We start from the raw sequence: 27,925 nt of genomic DNA on the forward strand, positions 1-27,925 counted from the left end.
AAAGTGTGAGAAATATGTGTCGAAACATTCACGAGTGGTGTTCTATAACCATGAATATCACTTTGAAATTTGGTAAAGATGACAATTTCCGTTAACTTTTTCATGACGGACTCATTTTTTGTTGGTAATGAACATTCATACTCAACGTGGCTCAGTCATTCGTATGACTAGTTACATATTTGATTGGCTAGGTTATACAAATGTTAATAACGAAATGTAATGTTCCTGTATCATTGGAACGTTACTGAAAATTCAGGCGAAGCTCGAGAAGCTGATATTTAGTCCTTCTTTTTCATCCTAACTTGTGGTCTCATGGCTGTTGGATATTGAGAAGAGCGCCTCCAATCACTTAATCTTTACCCGTTAGAGTACAGGCGTCTTAGAGGTGACCTTCTTATGACTTACGGTATCCTTAATACTTCTGGTCATCCCCTTAAACATCTTCTTAAGCTTAGTCATAACACTAACCTAAGAGGTAACACCCAGAAATTGGAGACCCTACATAGCAGAACAGACTGCAGACACAACTTCTACTCCGTTAGAGTTGTCAAGAGCTGGAATTCGCTGCCGACTGAGCTAGTCCAAGCGACCTCCCAGGAGTCCTTTAAGAGGAAACTTGACTTATTCTTAAGGACTAAGGATAACATATTATTATGATTTACTAAATTCTTTTTTTCCTCTATTATCGTTCATATACCTAGGTTTTTGCCTGGAGGTATTGGTGATCCACTGCTACTAGACACGGAAGCCCGTTAAGCGAAAGCTTCTTCTATTCCGTCCTCAACCATTTGAACCATTTTAACAGGCGGTAGTTATGAGTTTTTACGGTGTGGTTGTGACCTTCTTTTCCGGTGGACGTCCTGATAGTGTTCTGTAGCTAGTTGGTGGATATTACTTGTCCTGCCGCTGTAGCGAATTGCAATCTAATATAAATAATTCTTGTATGATAGTAGGCATGGCCGTGCAAATTATTCAAAGTTCTGTGTGCTGCCTGGTTTGCGTTGTTAAAAATTTTGGTAGTGATTAGCAAGATATAAATAATCTTTACCAATGCTCTTTAGGCTTATTAGGATGAGCCAAATTTTTTTAAATCACTTTAAGGTTACAGTCACCTGGTTCTCTGTCATAACTCATTCTCATCATCTTGGGGAAATTTTGAGGAAATTTGGGTAGATTTTGGGGTTTTCTAAAAATTCGTGAGAAATGTGACCAATTCCCTCAAATTTTGGCGAAGGTTTTGGGAAAAACCTCAAAGTGCTGTTAGATTCTTTGGAAATATCGAGGAGAACCCAAAACGTTGGGGTTTTTCCCCAGACCTGGGGAATTTTTGAGGATTTTGTGCCATTTTCTCAAAGTTTCTTATTGTGGTTTCCCCAAGACGTACCCAAACAGGACAAAATTTCCTTCAAAATAGGGAAGTTGTGAACGTATTGATAAGGTTTTAGGAACTTATTTAGAACTAATTTACTCTTTGAAGCTTAAATCAGTTGCAGCTTATATAGGCTATAAACATTTACCAGACATGTGGTCGAAAATATCGGCTACAGAAGGTTCGACTGGAAATGCACAAAACACCTAACTCCCTTTTTACTGTCAATTACTGATATGAGTTGTCGAATACTTTTTTAGTCTTCAACTGAACAATCTGGAACAACAGTCCGAACAGAAATTACAGTAGTCGTAATTTTTCAATTCTTTGGAATGATATGAAAGTTTAAGACGAAACGAATTCAGTTGGGAATGTATTATACATTGTTGGCTGATATGGTTTTATGTTATTTGATACATTAACCACTGAATGTAGGAATTTAAATGCCATTTATTCATATTTTTTCTTGTGTGATAAGTTCTGTTAACCATGTTTCACTCCAATGACTTCGCGTTTTTATTAAAACTTGTATGGAACCATTCAGTCTACTTTGTTACTTCGGAGACACAAAATATTACTGCTTCGGTCGGATCACTTGCAAGTTACAGGTAAAATCCGTAGCCGATTTTAAAATATTGATTTGCGCAAAACAACTTTTATTATAAAGGAGCATAAAATCTGATCGCTAATTGCTTGTATTTATTAGTTCTATCCCTTTTTCTGTAAAATGTTAAATCTTAGTATTGTGATATTGGTTAAGTATATGAAACCGGCATTTTTTAGTCGCATATGTGCTGTGCGTCTAAGAAAAAATAATTGTCTCTTATATTGTTTGCATATTATTGAAATGTATGCTAAACGTTTTTTGTTTAATTCAGGTGATATTCCTAGACTTCACAAATGGCTTATGAGATCTCTGTTCCTGATGCGCGTAGGTATAGAACAATTTTCGATCAACTCCAGCCAACCTATGGGAAATTATCTGGGGAAAAAATTAGAGAGGTTTGTGGGATTTTGTTTGCCAACTGCCATTAGTTTAGATTAATGTAATTCTGTCGAGCAATTTCTTTTAGCCTAGTCAAGTTGTTGCTTAATACAGTCTTAAAAAAAGCTGTAATTGTGTTCAAATGTCCAGAAAATGGGAAACTATCATTTATTCAATTAATTGGAACCCCTGCAGTGCTTTAAGAATAGCCATTCTGTCATTTTTGGACGTAATTCTGCCTTTCTTCAGACGATAGTGATTCCATTTATTTCATTTGTCTGCATAAATTAATTTTTAAATTAAAGTGGAAAATACTCCGGCATTTGTGGAATCACTTACGATGTCGGAGATAGGAGTTTGAACACCATTCACATACTTAAGTTTTGGTTACCAGTTATCGTCCCCAGCTGTTGCGTAACGGATTTAAATCACAGTCTGGTACATGAATTGGTACTGCTTGTGGAACTACTAATTTGTTTCATACTTCATTTGTAATCAAGTATCAATTATCATTGATATCCTCTTGAGATATTTACGCACCATCATAATGGTTCACTCTGGTCGGTCTGTACTCAAAGATTTAAAATTTCCTTCGCAGTTGCAAGAATAGCTTTTGTTGTATTTAATGCCTCCACAAGACATCGAACTTTTTTATTTTCAGTAATTTCCTTTCAATTGGGCATTAGTCCATCAACGATTAAGTAGTTTAGTTAAGCTAATCAATTCAGTCTCCATACTCACTGTACCTAAAAAGGAATACTGAACTTTCGTCAAAGTAGAGTGTATGTGGATCCTAGTCCCATAAATTTTTAACGTTTGAACAGTTTTATGATATTAAAAATCCACTCTAAATTAAAATTGCGTAATTATTTGGCTATCCTAAATTAAACAAATGTTTGTAAACTAAAACAGTACTTGTCATGATTTTTCACAAACTACAATTGGCTACAATCAACGAAATAACGACACTGAATAATTAAGACCAATTGATATATTTTTATGATGTTTCATTTATACTATGGAAGGGTATTTTTGTGATCTAATAATTGAATTCATGAATCAATTGAAGCTAGACCACCATGAAAAACCTGGAAGCACTGGACGGTCGTTTCGTCCTAGTGTGGGACTCCTCAGCAGTGCGCATCCGCGACCCCGCCCCGCGAGATTCGAACTCAGAACCTACCGGTTACGCGTGAACGCTTAACCTCTAGACCACTGAGCTGGTACCCAACAGTGTTAGTGCCTAATTCCAATCAATCCACGAAATTGAGCCACCGTTTACCATTGTCTGCAGTGAGTTACAATCTCACAACAGATCTGGTTGAACTCCACTGGTTACCGCTTCTCTCTAGAACTTTAGGAGATACCTCTCGGAGCCAGTCACTAGTGAGTATATGATCATTATTCATTTATACACCAAATACACAAGAGAATAAACTCATTGAGACGGGTGACTAAACGTTTTGTCATCAACATGCTATATATAGTTCCTGATTTGATCACTTGTTTGTTTTCCAGGTATTTTTGAAGTTTCAGTTACCAGTTGAAACTCTTGGAAAAATATGGGACCTTTCTGATATTGATAATGATGGCAGTTTAGATCAGAGCGAGTTCATTATTGTAAGTTTAAAGTGATATTTATAACCCAATTTTTCATTCCTATAATCGTTTTACTAAATTACAGAATAATTTTAATGCTCAGTGGTTATTTTAAGATTCTCGTCAAAATTCCACCGATTGTTATTAGTTGGTGCTACTGTGTCTAATATTTTTACGGTAGAGAAGTGTGTAATAACAATTATAGGTCTTTACTGTAGTTCTTATCAAGTAACCCAACTGGTTGGTTACTTATCGTCATCATTTTTGTCGCCCCGGTGTGTCTTACTCATCAGTCAGTCTGTCAGCTACAACGTAGGACCAGGCACATATATGCATCGATCCAAGTTACCATACCTCGTTAGCACAACAAGATGAACACCGGATTCATAGAAGTAGTTAATTTAGTGGTGGTAGCATATAAAAGATAGGTTGTATATAAGGATATAGTATAGGAAGGAAGAACGCTATGAAGCAATTTTAATCTTAAGGTTTAAGGGAAGATAAAGGGTGTATACACCTGCGCCATTGTGATCGATTCTGAGTCATGTCACCTAGTCTCCAACCATTGGTTACGATAGTCGCGCGGACCCCAACCAAGTAGTCTGCATCTACCGACATGGCTTAGACTAGAAGTTAGTGACTTCAAGCACTGATGCCACGTTTTGGTTTGGCCGCCCCTAACTTTGTCCCAACCATCCCCAATACTAATCAGCATAGCGCGTCGTGGTAATCGGTGTTCAGGCATACGTAACACATGGCCTAACCATCTCAGTCGATGAAGATTCATGACCTCATCAACTGATTTACTATCATTCCCTAATACCCTGTATCAGGGTAGTCTCCCCCAGCATAAGATTGTTTGAAAGGTTCCCGGGAACACTCAAAACAACATGTGATTTCCGCTTATGAAGTCATTGTTCTTTGGTGCAAGCCTTCTCAGAAAGTTCAGCCTTCCTGATATGCGTTACGTAGTTACATATTCTTCATTTTTCTCCAATCATTTAACACATTATTTGCTGCAAAGTTGATCAATTTGATTCGCATCAGTTGAATTATTTTTTTTTTCTAGTCAGACAGTTGTGTACTAAGTACTTGTCAGGTTGTTGAAATAACATATAAATGAAAGTTTATGAACTGAAACATCAACCATTCAGTCATAAACAATGTAAGAAACATACAAATGAATGTCAGCTCAAGTTGACGCATAAGTGACTAATCTTATTGGCTGTGGACTGTAGTTAACTGTATTTCATCCTCTTACCTTCACTATTCTGTGTCAATCAGTTTGTAATTGACTCAAATAAATGCAGTTCTTATTCATACGATGTATTCCAGATTATTCATTAATTATCAGTTTAAATGTTTATTAATTCAGTCTTATCTCTGGTATTCTATTATATTGTGTCCTAACACTCACTTCCAGTTTGCAATTCGTATCATTACAGTTTGTGTTATTCACACCTCGATTCTAGTTGCTCAGTCGACCAAATGCATATTTAGTCACATAAGTCAATCGATCAGTCAGTCGTAACGTAGAACCTGTTAAGTATGTACATTAGTTCAGGTTCCTACACCCCATCAACATAGCAAGATGAAATTATCAGGCCAAATCCCGGAATAACGTAGGTAGTAACAGTATCAGTGGTAATAGTAAAGATTACACATTGAAGATACGATTCAAGAAGTAAATATAAATTAGTGAATTGAAAAAGACTATGAGGCATTCCGAAGCTTAGAATCTGGGGGAAGACAAAGAATGGATGCACCTGTTTCATTACAAACGATTTTGAGCTATGTCATTCAAAGTCTCTAACCATTGGTTACGAAAATCACATGGGTCTCAACCAGGTATTCTACACCCGTTAACATTAGTCAGTCCAATGGTCAGCGACTTCGTTGAGTGATGCGATGTTTTGGTTCAACCGCCCCTCGGGTTCTTCCAGTCCACTCCTAAGCCAGACAACAGCGCCCGTCGAGGTAGGCAGTGGCTGGGTACACGTAACATATTTCCCAACCACCTCAGTTGATGAAAATTTATTACCCCATCAATCGATTTCTCATCCTTACCTAGTACTCTGTGCCCAACTCAGACATCGCCTACTTTGTGGTCCCAAAACATGAATAGTGCTTCGAAGACAAATGTGATTGAATATTAGTAATTTGCGAATATTCTCCATCATAAATGGCCACACTTCACATAAAGAGAAGCGGAGATAACTGTTGCATAGTAAACTCGTCCTTTGTTGATAGATGGATATCTCTCCTATCCCACAAGTGACTCAAGTTGGCAAATGCCGATCGAGCTTCCTAATTTTGCTGAAACGTCTTCAGATATCAGAACACCAGAACTGACGACACTTCCAAGATAAGTGAAGCGGTCGGTACGTCCAACTACTTCACTCCCATCATTAATTCAAGCGCCGACACTAGCCAATCCTGAAGCAACATTTTTCATTTGGAGGGAAAGAATCGCATTCCAAACATACTAGCAATGTTGCTTAAGGGGGTCATAAGACTCCGGAATTCGCCATTGTCTTCACTGAACGGCAGTATATCATCTGCGTATTTTGAGTCAGTAAGTGAATCTCCTGGTAGAAGATGAAAGCGTTACCTCTAAAAGCATGCGTTTGACAGAGCTAAATAAAAATGAGGAAAGCGGACAACCCTGAGGAACACCACTTGAAATAATCAATTTCAGTAGCTGTTCGCCATTAGCTTTAACTATTCGTGTCAAGCTACACTGAGTATTAAAACGAGTTTAAATTTCTATTAGGTTGTCAGGACACAAAAACCTTACTCCGTACTTCCAAAGTCTTTATACACTTTTATATCTGTACATTCGTGTTTAGAATAATATAGCTTTTCTTTATTCTATAAAGATTTAGTACGATTTTAATTGTAGGCTATGCATTTGGTCCATTTATCACTGGAGGGTAAAATATTACCGGACAAATTGCCAAAGAGTTTAGTTCCTCCTGACAAAGAACATTATTTTTCAAACTCTACGTCTATTAATAGTTCTACGTTGTGTTTGCCGCCTATTACTAGTGATGTTGATTTTAATTTGGCATTGGTCCCTGTGCAGTCTACATCGGAATTAAATTCAAGACAGAGTACTGAATATATATCAGCACTTGTATCCGTGAGTAATACGATATTTCAGTCTTTATTATTGACCCAGCTTAATGATTTCATTTATCATAAATATTAATTGATTCCTTTTGGATTTTACTCATTTAAATGTCTCTGCTTTTACTAGCATAAAGCAAACTGATCTCGTAGCACTTTAAAACTGCTTTGGCAATCCCCTACTTAATATAGTACAGTAAATGCAGTTTACGTTTCTACAAATTGCCTAGACTATTGTCTTATGTATCTGTCATGTTCTTTTACTGTCTAGTGTACCCTGACTACTATGGTTCCATTTAACTCCTTTTAAATCAAGACAACATGAGAAGGGACGATGCAGCAGCAAAGATTCAGTATTAGAAACTTTAGACCTTATATATAGGTTGCATAAGAATATACCATCACGATTCAACCATTAGTGCTAATTGGTTGAGAAGGGATCAGTCAGTGTATTTCGATTTGAGTCTGATCAGTACTTGTAATAGTCAAAACACTATCATGCCAACAGTAACGAAGTCAAACTGCTTAAATTCAAAGGAATTCGTCGTTCTTATTTTAGTGACTGATAGAAAAAGGTTCTAGTGACAAGTTCAAAATCTGATTAAAATCGAGTGATTAGTTTATTTGATATATGGGTTGTTTAGCTTATCGGCCATTATATTGTAAGTTTTCAGGTTGTATGATCTCATTCACATTAGTTTAATTTTTTCCAAACTTCTGCTAATAGTGTTTATGTCAAACACAGTGTTTGGGCTTCTCAACTGTTACTTTCAACCTGTCAACTAGAACTGTTCCCTTGAGCCTATATCGTGGTAAGAATAAAATGATCAAAGGAAATTTAACCTACATTTGATACTCTTTAAGTTTATTTAATGCTAGGAAATCGATTTTTTCGTATTTTTTTCACTTGAAATTTGAGGCATAAGGGGGGTTAAGCTTATCAGTTCTTGATAAACAATAAACTAATCATCATAAAGTACCAGAGTCGATATATAGCTATATATCTCCTTATTTACAAAACAACTGATGGAGCTAGGCACCGCTCTTTATTTTTTCCATTAGTCTATGAAATAGTCTTTTAGATTTAAAAGTTGGGAACGATTGTAATTGTTTGAAACCCGATTGCTTAGAAGAACCGCCAGTCTGCAATTAGATGCCTAAAGTTGGATGTATGTTATTAATTAAGTTGTGTCGATCAGTTACTGATATTGTATACATAGTGTATTTCCCATGATATGTGTACATTTCTTTTTCAAAAAAGCAAAAATAAACATGTCCATAGAGGGAAGCGTGAATATAAATCTGTAAAGTCTTTGGTTATCAGTCTACACCTGTCATGGAAAAGGTTTTAAATGATCAGTGATACGAAATTATCGGTTTTTAATATCAATAGATAAAATGCTAATCGACAGATGGTATTCAGTGACACTGTGTGCCGAGTTACAGCTGCTTACAAGAACTGATTATTGATGTAGGCCCTCGAGTGATTTTTAATCAAAGACAATATCACTGGCCAGATGAGATTTTTTTTATGTGATAAAATAAAATGCTTATTTACAGAATATGAAAACAGAACAAACATAATAAAGTGTCATAGGCGATCAAAAAGAATTAGCTCGTAGATCTCATTCTCCAATCGATTAGGCCCTCACTGTTGGGCTTGAACATCGTATCAAAATCATATAGCAGTTCGAACTAACTTGGCTCTCTGTAGATATTCTGGTGTTAGATGATTATTATTAATGGCTTATGCAATATTATAGTCAGTCAGATGGTCCAGAAGTGAACATCTTATAGTGATCCGAAATTCGGTTATATTTTCACCAAATATATGTAATTCATTATCTGTCTATCTTTACTTTTGTAGTAGTTTTAATTGTGATGATTTCATCAAGTACGCATTTGCTTCGCCCCTTCGATTTACTTATTCAGCGAAACTTTTTATTGTCATTGTAACATAATTATATCTAAATTTCTCCTCTTTTTGGTATGACTAACTGTTTCAAAAGGTACTTAGTCGTTAAGGTGTGTTGCTACTCTCATATGTAATTCCTAAAACTCAGGCTGAAATCAATAATGATAAAATATTTTTTACATTACAAGCGAATAAATATATGGTTGACCTTCAGAAAAAGTATACAATCTAATTTAGATCATATTAATATTTTTTACTGCAAACATTTGAATCAATTAGGCTTTTCCAGCCGGTGAAACATTAACTACACAGTCAACTCATACAACTCCCACTGTTTGGGCTCTGTCTAGTCATCAACCTTATCTTCAGTCGTATAATTTTCCGGAATGGGCTATCTCAGCAGACGAACATGCCAAAAATTTGAGAGTTTTCGCTGCCTTAGATATGGATGCTGATGGGTTAGTTTCAGGCCCTGAAGTGAGGGATATTCTGATGCGATCCGGTTTGCCTCAAGATATTCTAGCTCATATATGGGATCTGGTTGATATACAGAATACTGGTTTGTTAAACAGGTAAATGTCTTTCACCTCAATTAACATTTGTACATTATCCGCGATATTTTATTTGTCGTCACTGATAAATGAATATGATATTTTCCACAGATTTTCATTTATGATAACCACTTTGTACCACCGATTTTCCGGTTGCTATTACAGTTTGTTATGATGCTGTATTTCACTTGACTCCTATGATTAGTTTCTATAGGTATACTCTGCTACATATTTGAATGTCTAAATATTTCTTTGCTAATTCTTTGACTGTCCTTTTAAATCCAGTATTAGATGATTTTTGAAGCATACACTGACATACACATATGCGCAAGAACTCTTACTTAATGGTTGAAAGCAATCGATTCCCAATTACTAGGTTGCAAATCTGTTCAAGCGATTGGGTTAAATCACTACGCCTCATAAAAACACTAGCTCAAACCCGAGTACATAAAGTTGTACCACGTAATGTACATTAATTAATACATGTATCTGTCGCATCATGTTTATAGCTGTATGTTACTGCATGTATATTATATCGTCCCTTGTTTTTATTATATGAACTGTAGCTTTTTAGGCGTGATGACGATGTTTTCATTATCTTACCAGGTTTTGGGGTCCATAGTTGTAAATATCGCATCATTAATTGTCAATTCTTAGTCATTTTGGCCATTTTATTTTAAAGCAGAATTTGAGCTGTATTTTATCTTTTAAGTATTTTATTTCTATTTACAGTGAACAATTTACAGTGGCCATGCACTTGGCAACGGAACAGTTATCTGCAGGGTTATCTAATCGTACCCTTCCCAACGTACTTCCACCCGCTTTACTTCCACCAAGTTTGCGCCCTATTCCTCCAGATCCGTCTATTTATGAAGAATCTAACAAACTGATTGTAGAAATAGAAGCATTAAGTCGGTATGCTATTATTATTGTGTCCTTGTCTTTGTAGTGTAGGTTTTTCTTGTTCGATAATCGTTTTGTATTTGTTATTGATAAAGTATTTGCCTCCAAATCTCGATAGTTTATGTTGGCCATCAAACTGAGTGCATCAACTAGAATTACCCTGATGGGTTTTAGTGAATATTTTTAATCATTTGGTCATTAGTTGTATCAGGTACTAAGTAGTTATCATCATATATGTTATGAAGATTCTATCTGTAGACTTATTGGTCAAGTGATTTCAGTTAAAGTAAAATTCCTTAATTTTAAAAAACCTGATGCGTAATGAAGTAAGCGGCGGTAACATGTAGCTCGAACTAGAATACCTTTATACTCCATTTCCGCTTTCTCTCCTAACACGGACTATTGCAATAGACTATCAGTGAAGGTTTATTGACAGAAGTCAGGGTTGACAGATCCGGGCAAATAATATACGCACACAAACATAAAACATGCAAATATATAACTCTTGAAAATAAGGTGAATATTTAGTGAACTAAAAACTGGAAAATAAAGAAGAGCGTTTTTAGTTATATTTCGAATAAAGGGTCTATTGTTTGGCATCATGGGGCGGAGTAGTGGAAATTTGTATTTAGTGAAATAAAAAAATAACAGGTAATTAAATTTTTTTCTACTGACATTAAGTCCCCGAAATAACTCAACTCTTGTCACATACATGAAAAAATATTCGCTTTGAAATGCTACTGGAATTCGAAAAGCTTTTCTACTGTCGATGAAATGATGCAATATGTGAACTGTGTTAGAGGAAAGTTATTTTCTCCATAAATAAGTTGTCTTATCGTGACGTATAATGTGAAGCTTGGATAATAAAGATGTATGAAGCTACTTTACTTTTTTGACCACTGGTATACTTCAATTACCTTCCTTGGGGCTTAAAGCTCATAGCTTGAGTCTATAATAATAATAATAGTAATAATAATATGTTAATGCTGCTATTGAAACGACAGATGACTCCTTTATGGGGGACTCAATTGACTTCTGTTTTTGTTTTATGTTTGAAGAGATTACGAGTTCACCTAAACTGAGAACGGAACGACGACTCTGTGACAAGATGACCAATAAGCTAGCTATTCTGATGCGTCCCAGCCCCGCTTACTAGAGAGAGAAGTCCAATTTTTGAAGAGGGACTATATATTCCACAAGCAGCCAGAAGCACGAACAACCACGACGACCCTAGTCGGAAATACACTCATTATTGATATATTGTTTTGTACACTCATTTTGATTAATAATTAGGATGAAATCGCATATATGAAAAATACTTACAATTATAACAAATCATATGCTGAATATAGTTCATGTTTACTTAATACAAGAATATCGTATATTATACAGAATAAAATATCATACGGGAAAACAAAACCGAATACCACGCTGGGTAGTCATCGAATTCAATTAAAACAGAATCAATGTTGAACAAAAATCATAATGAGTAAATCAATCTGATTTTGACTTTTCATCCCGTCATATCATTTTGTAACTGAACTGCGTCATTTAACATTTTAGTTACTTGACATTAAGAGGACTTATTGAGAACTGGATCAGTGATAACTATATTTTATTTCACGGGGCAATAAATTGATATTTAAAAAATCATGGATATCACATTCTTTGCCCAAACATGACTATATTTGTGTAGTCACGTTAAAAATTAGGTTTTTTATTTTCTGTTAATTTTTCTTAAGGGTTATTAAAGGTGTGTATGCATGTCTGAAGTTTATGTGCACTAAGCAATCTTGTATTTCCACATTTTCATATTACAGTTGGTTAATAAACACTTTATTGACATTTCGTTTTCACTTTTTAAATAAAAATTTTCAGTGAAAAATCTGCAGTAGAATCTGATTATATTTCTATGGCCAAAGATTCTCAACGTCGAGCATCAGAAGCCACTGCAAAACAGCGTACAATTGACACCCTTAATCATACAATACGTAACCTAGCTAATCAACGTGTAGAAGCTGAACGTCGACTAGGTGATTATAGTCGTGAAAAAGATACATTAGAAAGTGTACTTAATGAAATCAAAAGTCATGTCATGAATGAACGTCAAAAAGTTGAAGAAATGCGTATTAAAATCAACTGTCAACAAGCTTCAACGAAAGTATGTTCTTTATTTTGTGATGTTTTAAAACATTTTATGTTGTCTTAATTTCGTTAATTATTTTTCATAACCTTTCAACCAGTTTATAAATTCTGATGAATATCCATACTGTATGGGTGTTCTATTTAAATGCTCCCATTCTTCCATCGTATTGTTGTGTTCTCGCTTATGGCACGACAGAGTGTGTTGTAAATAAGTGACTTATACTACAAAATAAATAATACTGAAAACAGTATATACTTCTTTCATGATTAATCAGTTTGTTTTTGAAGCTATATTCTTTACTACTTGCAAATAAGATTTCTAAATAACATCATCCAAACCAAAAAAATGCTACTCATCGTCGACTGTCTGATGAGTTGTTTTAATGCCACTGTCATTATCAAGTGTCTACAATACGGTTGACCGGTTTTAAAAAACATCATGGGTTCGTGAGCAGGTGATGACAACAAATGAATCTAAAGAAGTGTATAATTGATTCCTAATTTGATTTCATTAATATTTGTAACGGAAATTACTTAAAGTAGACTCGTTATCCAGTTGTTCGGAGTTTACTCTGAGAGATATTTTTTTTAAGACATCGGCCCAACGGTATCCTTGTAGCAAGTTGAGCAGGACTTACAGATATGACCACCGTGCACTTATTCTATTGCTTCAGTAATGCATGCTTTAAAATTATATATATATATATATATATATATATATATATATATATATATATATATCATTAATTCTTTATAAGCAGTCATCATCAATGACACTAAGAAAGCGGAGACATTTGGTAACTTGTGTACACCCGTATAAAATTTTACTAGGGAAAATGATTTGTAGTCATATTGATCAACTTCTGTTACACAAACTAAATGTTTGAAGGTAGCAACACGTATTTATTTGTGATATCCACATAACACATATTGTCAGACTTCGGCACAACTAACATAGTGTTCCCACTGGTGATAGTTGAATGCGTCTTGATACTTGAAAATTGTGTCGCAGTATATTTATTCAGTGTTATTTCCAATCATTGTTTATAATTTTAGAGTCAAAAAGAAGAAATAGCTTGTTTACGAAATGAGTTGAATGAATTAATACGAGAGGAAGCAATGTTGCAAGATAAAATAATTGAAAATCAACGCCGTTTAGAACAAATTGAAAAGGAAAACCGTTTAGCCCAGTCTCGTGTAGACCAAGTAAGTTACATTGTTACATCTGGAATTCTTTTGTATTTCAGTTAGGCAATGAAAGAAACTGTGTATTGTCCACTGTTTTTGATTGTAAGACACTAGTTCTACACATTTGTTGTAAACTGACTACCTCTCTGCTTTTATCCCTTCTGTAAGTGTTGGTAAGTAGTACTCAGTGTAGAAGTCAGTGATTTATGCAAGTCACAAAAGCTAGCTCCTTAATGTGATTAAACCTGTTAAGCATACATCACTAGACCTCATGATTACCAGCATGATGTTGCTACTGGATGTCAATCTTACATGAAACTTGTTTATCAATACACTTGCTTGATTTTTCGTTTAAATTTAGCTGACTTATTATTAGCGACAGTTTTTGTTTTCTATTTCTTAGGCTAACAATAAACTTGAAACATTAGAATCTACTCGTAGTCAACTGCTGGAAGTGCTTGAACAATATAACGGTTTATTAAATGGTGATGGAAATATCAAAGAACCAGATGAAGCAAGAGTTAAGTCGCTGGTTAGTTGACCAATTAATTAATGATTTTGATCACTTGATGATTTCGTTTAATAAGTTCAAAATTCCAGTATAAATTAATGTTCTACCCTCTTAATTAATCTGAGTTTGCTTAATTGTTGAAAAATCGCCATCATATTAAAGCACAGATATATGAAAGAAGAATATTCGTTCTAATAAATTATCTTCAGGTTCTACAGTTAAATATCCAAATTATTAATCTAAAAAGGTGACTAGGTTTACATGCTATAATTTTTAAACGATTTATCTCACCTTAAAACTCGACAGTTTTTGGATTATTAATGTTGATATATAATTGTAAAATGTGATAAGAATTTATTGAAACGAAAATTCTTCGTCCATATATCTGTTTTTGCCTATTTGGACGATTATCTACCTGTCCTCAGCGTTCATATCGTCTTGACTTATCTGTTCACCGTTAACTTAAATTTTATAGAATATTTACACTACTGTATCAAAACGCTTTATTTTTTTGTGGTTCTTTTGGTTGCTAAATCCAAGGTACTCAGGATTACCTTGTTGAGTAAACTTTTTAGGCATCAGTAAGACTATCCATCATCAGCAGTGACTTGTAATTAGACTGAATTGAATTTGCTCTCGTTAAGTCATTTCGTTATTTAAATGATTTGGGATTTGTTTATTATCGAATCGTTTTCAACGTATCGGTCGTTTAAACTAGTGATATTCACAACGTATATTTATATTTTGCACAAACTCTTGTTGTTTTTGCAACAAAGATCCTCTATTTGTATTCAAATTTATTGTGTATCACTTCTACTTCTATTTATCATATTTACTCCTTTTTGAACTATATTCCTTATGTTTATTCTATCTTACTATCAATAATATAGTTATTACTACGACTATTATGCTATTCACCTTGTTAATTTTATCTCATCATTATAATATGATAACGACAACCTAGGTTGATACATATTAGTGCCATGTTCTACACTGAGTATGACTGACTGGCTAACTATATGGAAATTATATTTTGGATTTCATTCTTTTTAGCTTTCTGATGAGAGTGCAAAAGATAGTTTAAGAAGTTTCGACACAGGTCTTGATGGTATAAATTGGCCAAATAATAATAATAATGCGCCTTCTTTTACTACTGGTATATCAACTTTCTCAGCATTCGATACAGCACGAAGCCAAACTGGTGCTCACTCTGTACCACTTCCACTAATGTCAATGAATCTTGTATCAGGTGGTGATTGGAAAACAAATGAAAGAGGTCTTCTAAATTCTTCACTTGGATTCCCATTTCCTTACGATCCTTTTGATAGTAATGATCCTTTCAAATCTAAAGCCAATGAGTTCCATAAAGGTGAGTTATATATGCTGATTGGTCACTAAAAGAGTAACCGATAGTGTTTTTACTGTCCTAAATTCCAGTTACAAATGATAAGAATGCATTAGACCGGGTTTTAGTGTATGTAGACACATAGCTAATGAGTGTAAATAGTGTATGGATTGAACACATTGTAGACGATGTGTTTTATTCGGCGTCATACTTCAAAGAAGATTTTTATTTCTGCTCCTTTCCTAAGTTCTCACGTACAGTTACACATAATCACTGTTTGCCTAACTGTACAGTTTTATACGTAACACTGGACAGGTAGCTGTAAATTATTCACTGTGTCTAATTCAAAAGTTTGAAAAGTGAATCCATTAATCACAGTTTGTTCAACATTGACGTTTGTTCATCGTTAGAACTAAAACATAGATTTCGACCAAATTTTGAATGCTTGTTAATGAGTTGTATTTTTATGTCTCCCAGTACATATTTGTTCCAGCCATTGATTTTATTGTTACAATTTAATATCACTAATTTTTATATTGGTGGTGAAGTAAAAGCTAAGTGGAAGCCAATGTTTGATATATATATATATATATATATATATACATCATTTATACATTTGTGCTACTTTTATATGTATGCGTTTGTGACTATTGTCTATAAATGTCAGATTGACCATGGCTTATTTGATAATTTTTTGTATCTAACCGATTGAGTCAATTAGAAATTCCAATGTAAACAAACTACATTTTATGTTAATTTACTAATGTTTTACAATTATCTCTTACTAGCTAAATTATTAAGACATATGATTATTCGTTATACATACAGGTATGGGTATGTGTTCATTTATGCATGTTAGTTGCATTCTTGGATTGATCGTATTCTCTGTTAAACATCTTGAGAATTTACTTGTTTCTTTAATGAGCTAGGTAATTCAATACGTTATTTGTTATAATAGCAACACTGATTAAGATGTTCAACATTTAGCCGCTAAGTTGCAGATTCGAGCACTGCTCGATCCACACCTATTCGAGAAACCGGGTAGTATCGCTAGACCTCAAAGCCAAATGCATCAATCTGTATTTAGTGATTGTTATTACTTTCTTTTTCGTTGTGGTACAAAGTTCTTATTGGTTATAAGTCTCAAAATACATTGATATCAGTGTTTTTTTTTCGCGAGTTATCACATAGTGGACTACTCTGGAGTATTAGTCTATTACAATCGTACTATTTTTGAATGCAGTCGCTCACTTATTCACTTCCATTAGATCTAATAGGAATTTTATTCAATTTTAAAAATTAGTAAATGAGATTCTGTTGGATGTGATTTACTCGTCGGCAGTAATCTGTAGATGGATAACAAAAGTGATGGTCATGAAAATGTATGACATCTGATCACAATTTCGTTGGTTTTGTGTTTGTAATAGCTTTGAGAGTTTGTTTATCTAAAGAGATTCAGGAGTTTGAATTTTATCTCGAGAAAAATTATTGTCATTTATTGCTTATTAAAGGCTAAACCTATTCGAATTATTTATTAACAGTGACGTCAGTTGTGGACTGGAAAAGCCGTCTATTGACTTATACTTGTCTTCAATTGTCACTAAATTTCCACGATTCATCTAAAACTACTCATTTTCCTTCATACCTCTAATATCACTCGAGATTACAATCGAATGTAACTAGAAATTAATAATAACTGTTTTATCACTATCTCAACATTTATTTCGAATGCATTTTTTTCAAACCAAATTGTCTACCACTTATTGAGAAGTTCTGATTCCTTCAGAGAAATTAATGCTACTATTAGCCTTGTTTCAAAACAGGAAGAAAGAATAATGATTACTAATGCACTCAGTTTCAGAAAACGCAAGTTTATCAAAATCCTCCTTTTTAATCACAAATTTCCCACATTATCTTGGTAATCAACAATTTGGTGAGGAATTAAAAAAAAATTGACAAATAGGAATTTGACTTTGTATTAGGTGTATCATTAATTTTGTGATGTCATTCTGTGTTTTATATCTGTCTATTTTATAAAAAGTAGTTAAGTGAATAACGCGATCGCTTTTGGAGCGAACGGTACTGGGTTTGAGTCCCGAAATGAATATCAATTCTGGGATGCAGGTACATCCAGCCGACGAGTCCCAAATAGGACAAAACGCGCGTGTCGGACTCCACTGCTAGCCACTATCCACCTTTGCTTATAATGCTTGTGACTGAAGGCAATATCGAGGCGATCCTCACAGGATGCAGATATGCCAATGAGAGACTAGTCGATCCTAGTTTTAAACATCAATTCGAAGATTTAAACAAACAATATAAAAATGAATTTATAAACATTTGTTTAAACATCTAGCAAAATTTATTCCTTTTGGGTATATAGTTTTTCTTATTCTTTTTATTTCATCTATTTTATGTGATAATAGAATCTGTTGAAGACCCATTCGCTTTGTCAAGTACAAATGATCCATTCAAGGATTCCGATCCATTCGGTGTAGATCCATTTGGTTTATCATATTTGGTAAGTAAATTTTTTTTCAAATAGTATTTCGGTCATTATTGTAGTTGGTGTAATCTTATCATCTTTTTTTCTTTGCAACAGTCATTTTATGTTTCTCATACAAACGGATAATTATGTAATTATCGCGGTTACCATATTGAAGAGTGATAAGCGAATACCATGTGCTTATATTTGTACTATTTATTTTATGAATTATCATCCCTGTACAGTATATATTGTATATGTTTTGGTATAAATAACATCAATTTTTCACGTTAAATAATTTAATGAATGGATATCTTTCGGAATAAAATCTTGTTGAAATCAAATAAAACGGAACAATCGTCTTTTTTCTTTTTCATAGTCTCAAAATTCTTAGTAGTGAGAACATCTTTGATTATTTCTAGCATTTTTAATTCCCGTGTTAGATGTGTTAACTATAGGTTGTCAGTTCAGTGTTCGACTTCAATTATATTACTTCAAAAGTTTCGATTTTTATATGAGTGTAACATATATCCTAAAATGTTGTTTTTCCTTTTATTGAATGTATGATGATTGCAGGGTTGCCGGTATATTTCCTGCTAGTTTTAAGTACTGAACAAAATCTATTATGTATTTAATTCTATGTTCGATTGGCCAGTTAACACTGTATTAGGTTACATTGAACTAACTTTAAAGTAATTTAAGATAGGTTGATAAAAACTGAATAAATGGGCCTCTAGTTTGTATGCTCTTTTCATTCAAGATATCAGTAACCTTAAACAAACTTATATCATCTCAGAAACTTGAACTTTTGTTCTGCTCTGTCTCAGTTAACGATGTTATCACTTGTTTATTCGACTATATAGATAGATCAAAGTATTATGGATCCATCACTGTCTATTTATTACTACTGTAGTGAACGAGAACCAAATGGGGACAATCGAATGTATTGGAACACATAATTACAGAACATTTTAGTAAAATCTGAGAACCATACAGTAAATACTTAATTTGCAAAATATCAATCATTTGTCTCATTTATTTATTTATTTATTTATTTAAACACATAAATATCGGTACAAGGAAGCACCAGATAAATATGCGCCTCACAAATCTCATTCGATTTGTGTGAGGGCTGTGATACTGCTTAGGTGCCCAGACTGAAGCAGGTGGTTTTCTTGGGGGGCCACACCCGGAGCCTTTGACCTAAAGGTCTAGTCCACAAAGCAGTGGAGCATCGTAAGGATATGCAGTCCCATGGTAGCCGGTGACCAACAACAGGTTCATACGCCATTTGTTCCTTCAGGATACTGGAGCCCATGTGCACCATTGGTTTGGAATCAGGGTTTTCCAACTCCCCTAGGTGGACTCGAAGTGTCCACCAACCCGGTTAAAGCGCCGGACATTCACTTTTCGTCCTCTCACTTTTGTGAACAACACCCCCGCCACGAGAAGGCAGTGAGTAGGACTTCCCTGGCAGAGGCTATATATTCGCGTGGCCATATGAGAGCATTTGGAGAGGGAGAGCAGACTCTCCCCACTCTCGGCCGTACCAGGGCATTCGGGGGCCAATTGTTTTATTCTTCACCATTGCTTCATTTCCACAGCAATCATTCACTGTTCTCGTTCTCTTTTCTTCGATCTTTTTAACCTTCTGTCGGACTGAGGAAACATACTACTTATGTCTATCGACATCAGTAGCATACGCCACACTACTAGTTGGTATTCTGTCGGTTAGGTTCACAACGTATCTATATCTGTGGATCATTTTCTTAAAAAAAGTCATGTAGTACTTATCAATACACACATAATAATACGATAATGCAATTTGTAATGGTTTTTGGATGATCCTTTTGTTGATATTTTTGACTGGATTTTGATCAGTTTAAGTTAACGTATATGGATCCTATGCGGATTACCTCCATACAGCCATTGTCACAAGTTTTCCTATAATAGATCGGATGTGGCTATTAGTGGAATCGAAAATGGTCCTTTCATCATATTTGGGACTTTTTAGCTGGGTGTCCCTAGATCCAAGGTTTATTCTTTACTTCTAGACTCGGACCTAGCTCTTTTAGCTTCAAACGCCCAACATTTTATCCACTTATTTACTGAGTCTAAATAGCTGCTCACTTGTACAACTAAAATTTAATACTTCTTGAAAATCATGTACGTTAATTTTATGCAAATCTTACTTGTTTTGTTTCATAACTTAGACTGGTTTTTTGAAAAAGTAAACCGAGTTGATTTTATGAACCGAATTATTGAAAATTATCATTTCAGATCTCGGTCAGTACTTCGTTTGAAAATTTTTCGATATCTTTTACATATACAAAAAGTTATGTTTCGGGATACAAATATCGAAGTTGTCGTTCTCAATGCAATTACTTAGAAAACATTGTTTCTGTACATGGGACATTTGTAATAAGGCACGCGACATGCAATGATATCACTGTTTTGCAAATTACATTGACATTCATAATCGAATAGACAAAATCGAATGAGTCCAATGTGCTGTATGCATAAATTTAAATTATCTGATCTGAGAAATCATGATTAAGCGCTGAATTGTCCAAATAAGAATGGTTTTATTACTATGTTATCAAATTATCTTCCATACTATCAGATGCAGTTAGACTTGCTTAAAAATTCTCTCTAAAGAATGTAACCGAGAAGACTGCATAGATGTTGGCGGAAATCCTGATGAAGATGACAAATAAGTCTATCATTAGTAATGATCTTCAAGGACGTCTTAAACCATCTGGTTCCGTTATCCCATGATCATACAGGCTCCTAAAAGTTCACAGGCATAATGGCTTACTGCATCTCATACTCGGTGTTAGTAACCTTCCTTACTATTTGGATGTTTAATGGCTAGCTGAAGATAAACAACCAGTCAAAAGTTACTTTAATAAATACAACATACTGGTTTCATTCAACTCTGTCCATTCATTAATGAAAGTCAAAAAGTGATATCATTGAATGTCGCTTCTCTCTTTACAAATATTCCACTCACAGTAGCAATGTGCTTTTATGTGACTGTATTAAAAACATAACAACTTCGATATATTTATACTGAAACATCTGGAACAACTATTTCAATGCACTTACACAGTACTATTCAGATTTTTAAAAATATAGATATATGAATGGTAACTTTATTGACTCATGTTAGTGATAAGGTGGTGGTTCGACAACAAAAGCTGGACCTAGGTTTTGTGCTATTTGGCACTCGTTAGCAAGGTGTATCCGTAATCTCGAAGGGACTGATGCTCTCTGACGGATTCTATCCTGTACCATTCAGCTTCAAAGTCATAGACGTTACAACTTAGTTCTTCGGCTCACTACCTCCTGTAAAAATGAGTTGTATTTACAGCTGACTGATCACTGGGTAGATTCTAAGTACACCTTGCCGGCAAGTGCAAAACAGCATGAAATTCAGGTCCAGGGTTTCCTGTCGATTATTGCTCATTTAGACTAGTGGCTACATTGCAATTTAATTAATATAATTTGATCTGCATTAAGGAGGACTTGACACACATGACATTGATCACTACTCAGTGATCAACCAATTGTAAAAGCATATTAAGTAGTATTACTAACTAATAACATTATGTTCTAGACTTAGTCAACGTTTTATGCTGTTAATTTTACTGTAAATGAATTTTCTAGTTAATAAGTATTAATAATAATAACCAATTAAAATGATGTCCATAAACGAAGATAATACTTTTCTACAAAGAAAAATCGTGTGATTAAGCATTCTATTCTCTACCGGTTATATTTGTTAATGAAATGAAGTAAATCGTGCGATACGATGTTGATACATCATCGTCACCTTTTGTTTTCAATTCATGTTTATGAATTTTTGATTATAAATATCTAATAGATGTAAATATCTATACAAATTTGTATTGGATTGAATCTTATTGTAGTAACACAACTAAAATTTTCTCTTAGTTTATAAAATATTTCTTTTGTCTTGTGTTAATGTTTTGTTCAATGCTGCCGAATCCTATGCATTACATCATCTGTATGTGTGTGCCTGTGTGCATACACACTATATTTTTTGTTTTCCTGAATGTTCATTCTAGTTGTTTATACCATATAAATGCATACACTTTTTTGTATAGAAAGAATCATTATTATAACTCTCTTTTTGTTATTTTTGTTAGTTGGACTGTTACTTTTCATGTGATTTACACTGATCATGATAGATTTTTTGGTTTTCAAAAATATTTTTAGATAGTGGAACAAAAAACAAGTTTTATGGTTGATTAGTGGAATTTAACACTTTTCTGCGTTAGACTTTCAGTTACAGTTTTAAGTCGTAAGTCTAATAGTATAATTTAAAAATATCTACATCAAAATAATTTGAAGTAGGTTCAATTCGTATACGACCTGGTCTGAAAATTTTAGATAGCGTATTAGTCGAAATAATCCCTGTATTGATTACTAAAGAATTCCTTTCCTTTCATGTAAACTCAGATGATCAAAAATGGACTTTTTGTGAACCTGCTATTAAGTCCCGATGAGACTGGTGGATATTGAAAAATACTAATCATAACACGTTTTGATCTGCTTGAATTGATGGGACCTTAGAATGCGGCCCAAACCTTTCATAGGTTTATGAATAAGGCCACCAGAAGAGTTGATCCTGTTTTTTAAACAGACGGTATTTTCATCGTTAGTTCCTTATTGAACAAATATTTCAAGTACCTCCCAACTTTACGTGATAGTCATCAACTCTTAGATTTTATAGTACATCACATTGACTCATACGAAACCAAATTTTTTCGTGAAAAGGTTGACGCTATATTAAGATACTCCTAACAATATTCTAGTAAGAAGTTATGGCGTTTTGTGTGTATGTTGGATTTCTATGGACACTATACTTAAATGTAGAGCGTCCTACAACCTCTTACCAACCTACTCAGAGAAAATAAAGAGGATTTAAATTTCTCCCACGAAGTGAAAACTACCTTTCGAGATGCGAAAACAACATTATCGAGTGCTACTATGTTGACACACCTAAAAATCTCATTTTACAACTCAGTTGGTCTTATATATTGACGCATCACAAACTTCAGAAGGAGCGATTTCGCATTAATAACTAAACGATGAAATCACTCGTTTAATACTTTTCGAAATGTCTAAATCCTGCTCAAACATGTTTTCACGCGTCTAGTCGTGATCTATCAGTCATTTATTTATCAGTTGAACATTTTAGCTATTTGTCGCAAGGTCGTGATTTCAAGATTCTAACCGACCTCAAACGTATGTGGTATTCGTTTATTACCTCATCTGACAAGCACTCAAATCGCGTAGTCAGACGGCTAGATTTGACATATCAATTCAACAAAGTAGCATCAATTAACGGAACATAGCTAAGCTCCAGTTAGATAATCCATATTTGAGAGCCTATATTAAATAGTCTAATTTAACCCCTAAGACCATTCCTACTCCATTTTCGGATTCTGTCGTTTCTTCCCAACCGGCACTAACCGCTTATTTGTATCATAATAATGGAGAAAATTTGCAGCGCCTCTTTTCTCCATCACACTACAGCGTTCGGGCCTCGGTGGATTTTGTAATGTTACTTTTGCCGAAAGTGTTGCTTTTATGTTCCTGGATGAATAGATTTTCAACTTCCGTTTTACTTACACTATCACTACGGATCATGTATCCTAGTTTCAATCGATATTGTTTCGTGAGGTCACCCATCTCTTAGGAGTTCATTAATTTACCACTACGGGCTACCGAGTAGCGAATAGTTTGGTGGGAATATTCCGATTTCAATTAAAAAGCTCGCTAATGTCACCGTTTGATACGACAAAATGGAGTGATCCTTCCACCATTAGCTTTCTTTGGAATCCTATGTACAATTAAAGATGAGATGTACGACGGCCAAACTAGTATTCTACACAACCTTAATTTCACCCTTCTAGTTAATCAGTAAAAAAGGATAGACAAAAACCGATTTATCACATTTCTCAATCTGCTTATTTTAAGATATTCGAGAACTATAACCGTTTTTACCCGTGCATACACTCGTCCCAAGCAAGTCATTAAACACCTAAGTGTGCTTAAATTTGTTTTTATTGTTGTCAGTGCAGTTAAGTACTCACTGAAATCACCGTACGGTTTGTACATAACATAAATACTCAATAAACAGCAAGCATAGCAATAAGGGAACTACCTTCATCGACCTATTCAAACCATCTTTTATGGCCAACAAACAGAAAAAGGTGGCATTAAGATAGATAAGCATGTCCTTCCTCGTCACCCACTGAGCTCTAAAGACAACACCAATACCTCTTCAAACCCATACCGTACAACCAGAAGTTAAAAAATAGTAACTAAACCCAGTCGCTATGTGAGTTTTGTCAACAAACTATTTTTTTGTATTATCTTCAGTATATATTCAAGGCAAACTAGTTTAGCATTGAATATTTGCATGGTAACCTTCGATACTTTTTTGCATTGTTGATCCATCAATATATTGTCAATTGTATTACTTATGACTTGTCATTAAATGATACTTTTGTCTGATTTTTATAGTAGGGTAAAACTAGTTTGCTTGTGACCAATTCAAATATATTAGCTTCTGATTGAACACTACATACACCAAACATCTTTGGAGTATTAAACTTCACTACAGTTATTCATTTCTGAGAGAGAAATTGAAATTCCTTTGGGTTTGATTCTTGAAATTGAAGTTATTGTATTTTTACGATGGTTATGTTTTATTGTCCCTTCAGTTTACTCTATGGTAAAAACGAGGTATAATGGCAATAATGTTAATAAATTATATGTCCTATATGACTTATGTACACTGTTGACAAGTATCAATAATAACAAAGGTGATATAGAATTCAAATACGAAAGCAATTGCTGAACGTAAATTTTCAACATTCAGTAATGTAGATAAACGATAAAAGATGAAAGAAATGCATATGAACTGGATTGACAGAAATAACTAAATTAATTTTATTAAACACGACTTAGCATTTATTATAATCAGACAGTAAAAGAAATCTACAGAGATGTGATGAATAAAGCAAGTGATAAATATTTATGCTCATACACACTCATTCAAAGCAATCAAGTTTACGAATTTATGTGTACAACATATCTCAAAAAGATTAGATTCCTGAGACTTGTAACGAAATAGCCCCAAAACTAGTTACCTTTAGTGTGTAAGAATTTAATTCAAAAAAGTGACTGTATTCGAATATCATTAACTCGAAAGGTATACAAAGAACATTGAGTAGACAGATGTACTATTTCATTTATGGTACAATAGTACCTGAGGAATAAGTGTATGAGGCTATAATACCGTACGCCCTTTAGGGAAACAAATATACGTTTTGTGTATATGGATGTCTAATAAGCATGTTATACTATGACCTAGTGGATAGACGTATAAAAATTTAACATGAATTTACAGAGTGAATGTATGTGAAAAAACGTAACATGTTGGTATGATTAAATAATAATTGTGTGAAAAATCGTAATAAATCGTCAATTGTTTTTTGCAGTACGATAACTCGATAAACCTCAGCAGATGAATCAACAAGAATTTTAATATGACAATCAGGAATCTGCCAAACGATAAGTACATGCAATTAATTAAGAAATGACTTACATTTCCTGGGAATGAAACAGAATTGCTAGCTGATATATATATATATATATATATATATATATATATATATAGAGAGAGAGAGAGAGAGAGAGAGAGAGAGAGAGAGTATCGGACACCGCGCGTTCTAATAAAGTTGCAATACATTACTTACTTTGTCTCCTTATCCTTTTTTTTCTATATCTAGATGGCTAAGGATAAAAAGTCTCCAAATACTATTGGTAAGTTAATGTCTATTATTATTATTATTATTATTATTATTATTATTATGTAGGTATCAATGCCAAGGTTGGACTTGGCATATAAGAGAAAGTATATATTTATTATTATTATGGTTACATTTGAACTAAGATTCTATTGGTTACTTTCCCCAAAGGTTTTGATAGAATGTTCCTTTATAGTTATTTGTACACCAGATGTAATTGTAATTGTCGTTTTGAGGAAAGCTAGGAACGGCCAAACCAAACCATCACATCAGTCCATGAAGTCATTGACTGTTGTACGAGCCCGTGTAGGTAAGTGCAGACTACCTGTTTTGGGTCTTCATGATTTGCATCACCAATGATTAGAGACTTTAAATGACATGACTCAGAATCGTTGGCAGTAATGCAGGTGCATTTACTCTTTCTCCCCCCTTAGATTTTAAGTTTCTTTGTGACTTAGACAAGTTTTTTTTTAAACTTATTCTTTTCAATCGTGCCCACTTTGTGGTCATAATTTTTCTACCATCAGTAATACTGTTACCACTTATAGTACTCGCTGTACTTATGCGGTGTAGCAACTTAAACTAATGGAAATATGTGCCAGTTTCTACATTCTATATGAATGACTCACTAATTATACCTAGTTCATTATTTTCAATAAATCGGACGGAAGTATTTCTACATACTTTCTGTTTACTACGTTATACATTTAATACTACAGAGTGCATGCCATGTATAGTCTAATTGTAAGGTATGATGTGTATTTGATTTTATTATAGCAAATGTTGTTTTTTCAGAAGTGTGCACTTTATGAATAAGTTTTCGGGTTCTTTTATCACATATAAATAGTTGCTGACCTTTAATAAACTAATAATAATGATTAAAATTATAACGACACTATGAATAATATAAAACATAATAAACCGCACTCTGCCCACCGGGATCATTTGGAGAATGTGATGAACTGTTTCTTTCCTATTAATGTGTAACTACCTAATTCTTGCAATATTGATACCTTTCGATATGAATCCTATGATTTTCAAATAGTTTGGAATTTATTTATGTTTTTATGATGTCAGTTTGTTGATATTGAATTTTTTCATTTCATTTTAATAATTCTCTAAATATCGTATTTAGTAATGCAAGTTTTCGAAAAAAATGTTATCTTTGTTTAATGGGTGAGTGAATTGTACCGAGTGGTTCAGTCTGAAGATGGTGTTCATCTTGGAATCAGAATCACTTTGAATACACATACATTCAAATTTTTTTCCCAATGATAATTATCATTTTCTAGTGGGTTAACACTTTTTTTCCATATTTCTATTCATAGCTTCAGCATTTGATCCTTTTAAACCGGACAGCGTGTGTCCTACTGTTCTTCCAGAAAATTCATTGATTGGAGCAGATTTCGGTGCTGTACGTTAAACTCTAAGTAACATACTGTAAATGGTGTTTTACTGATACTAATCATTTTTATTGATTTTCCATAGAAATAAAATAATCATAGTTTTTCAGGCATTTTATTAGTCAAAACTTGATCCATCTTCACAAATTATATGGGTAGTTGTAGCATAAACACTTGTTCATTCTAATCCTGTAGATATTGTTTCTACATTTTTAATCCTACAGTTTAATTAGGTTAACCGTTATCAATCAGGCATTGTATACAGTTAATCTGCTTACAATTTATATTAAATACAATCAATATCGAACAGTCCACTCATCGAAGCTCATATGCTAACACAAACTGATCAGAGTTAATCATGATGAATATCTACAATGGAAAAAGTCAAACTACTTCACAAATAAAAATTGTTTCCGTAAACATTATTAATAATTGTTATTACTGTGAAATCGATTTATTTCAAATGCTTTATATAAAGAGATATTATATGTAATATACATAGATTATCCTTCGAAAAACTGACCATTACATGGATTTAATAAGCCATGTT

General features: G+C 33.8%; 1 protein-coding gene across 1 annotated transcript; it reads left to right on the forward strand.

Moving 5' to 3' along the window:
• Nucleotides 1-2,269: 2,269 nt before the first annotated feature.
• On the forward strand, nucleotides 2,270-27,395 carry Smp_171650 (eps-15-related; the record flags this gene model as incomplete). The annotated part of the gene is made up of 11 exons (XM_018799993.1): nucleotides 2,270-2,371; nucleotides 3,873-3,974; nucleotides 9,277-9,569; nucleotides 10,281-10,493; nucleotides 12,330-12,612; nucleotides 13,653-13,802; nucleotides 14,188-14,316; nucleotides 15,349-15,664; nucleotides 18,067-18,161; nucleotides 25,955-25,988; nucleotides 27,301-27,395. 11 exons carry the CDS (start codon nucleotides 2,270-2,272, stop codon nucleotides 27,393-27,395), a joined length of 1,812 nt encoding a protein of 603 aa, XP_018653851.1.
• Between the last annotated feature and the right edge of the window lie 530 nt (nucleotides 27,396-27,925).

The sequence above is a fragment of the Schistosoma mansoni genome, chromosome W (assembly GCF_000237925.1).
Source record: "Schistosoma mansoni strain Puerto Rico chromosome W, complete genome".
In the NCBI taxonomy this organism is placed as follows: domain Eukaryota; kingdom Metazoa; phylum Platyhelminthes; class Trematoda; order Strigeidida; family Schistosomatidae; genus Schistosoma; species Schistosoma mansoni.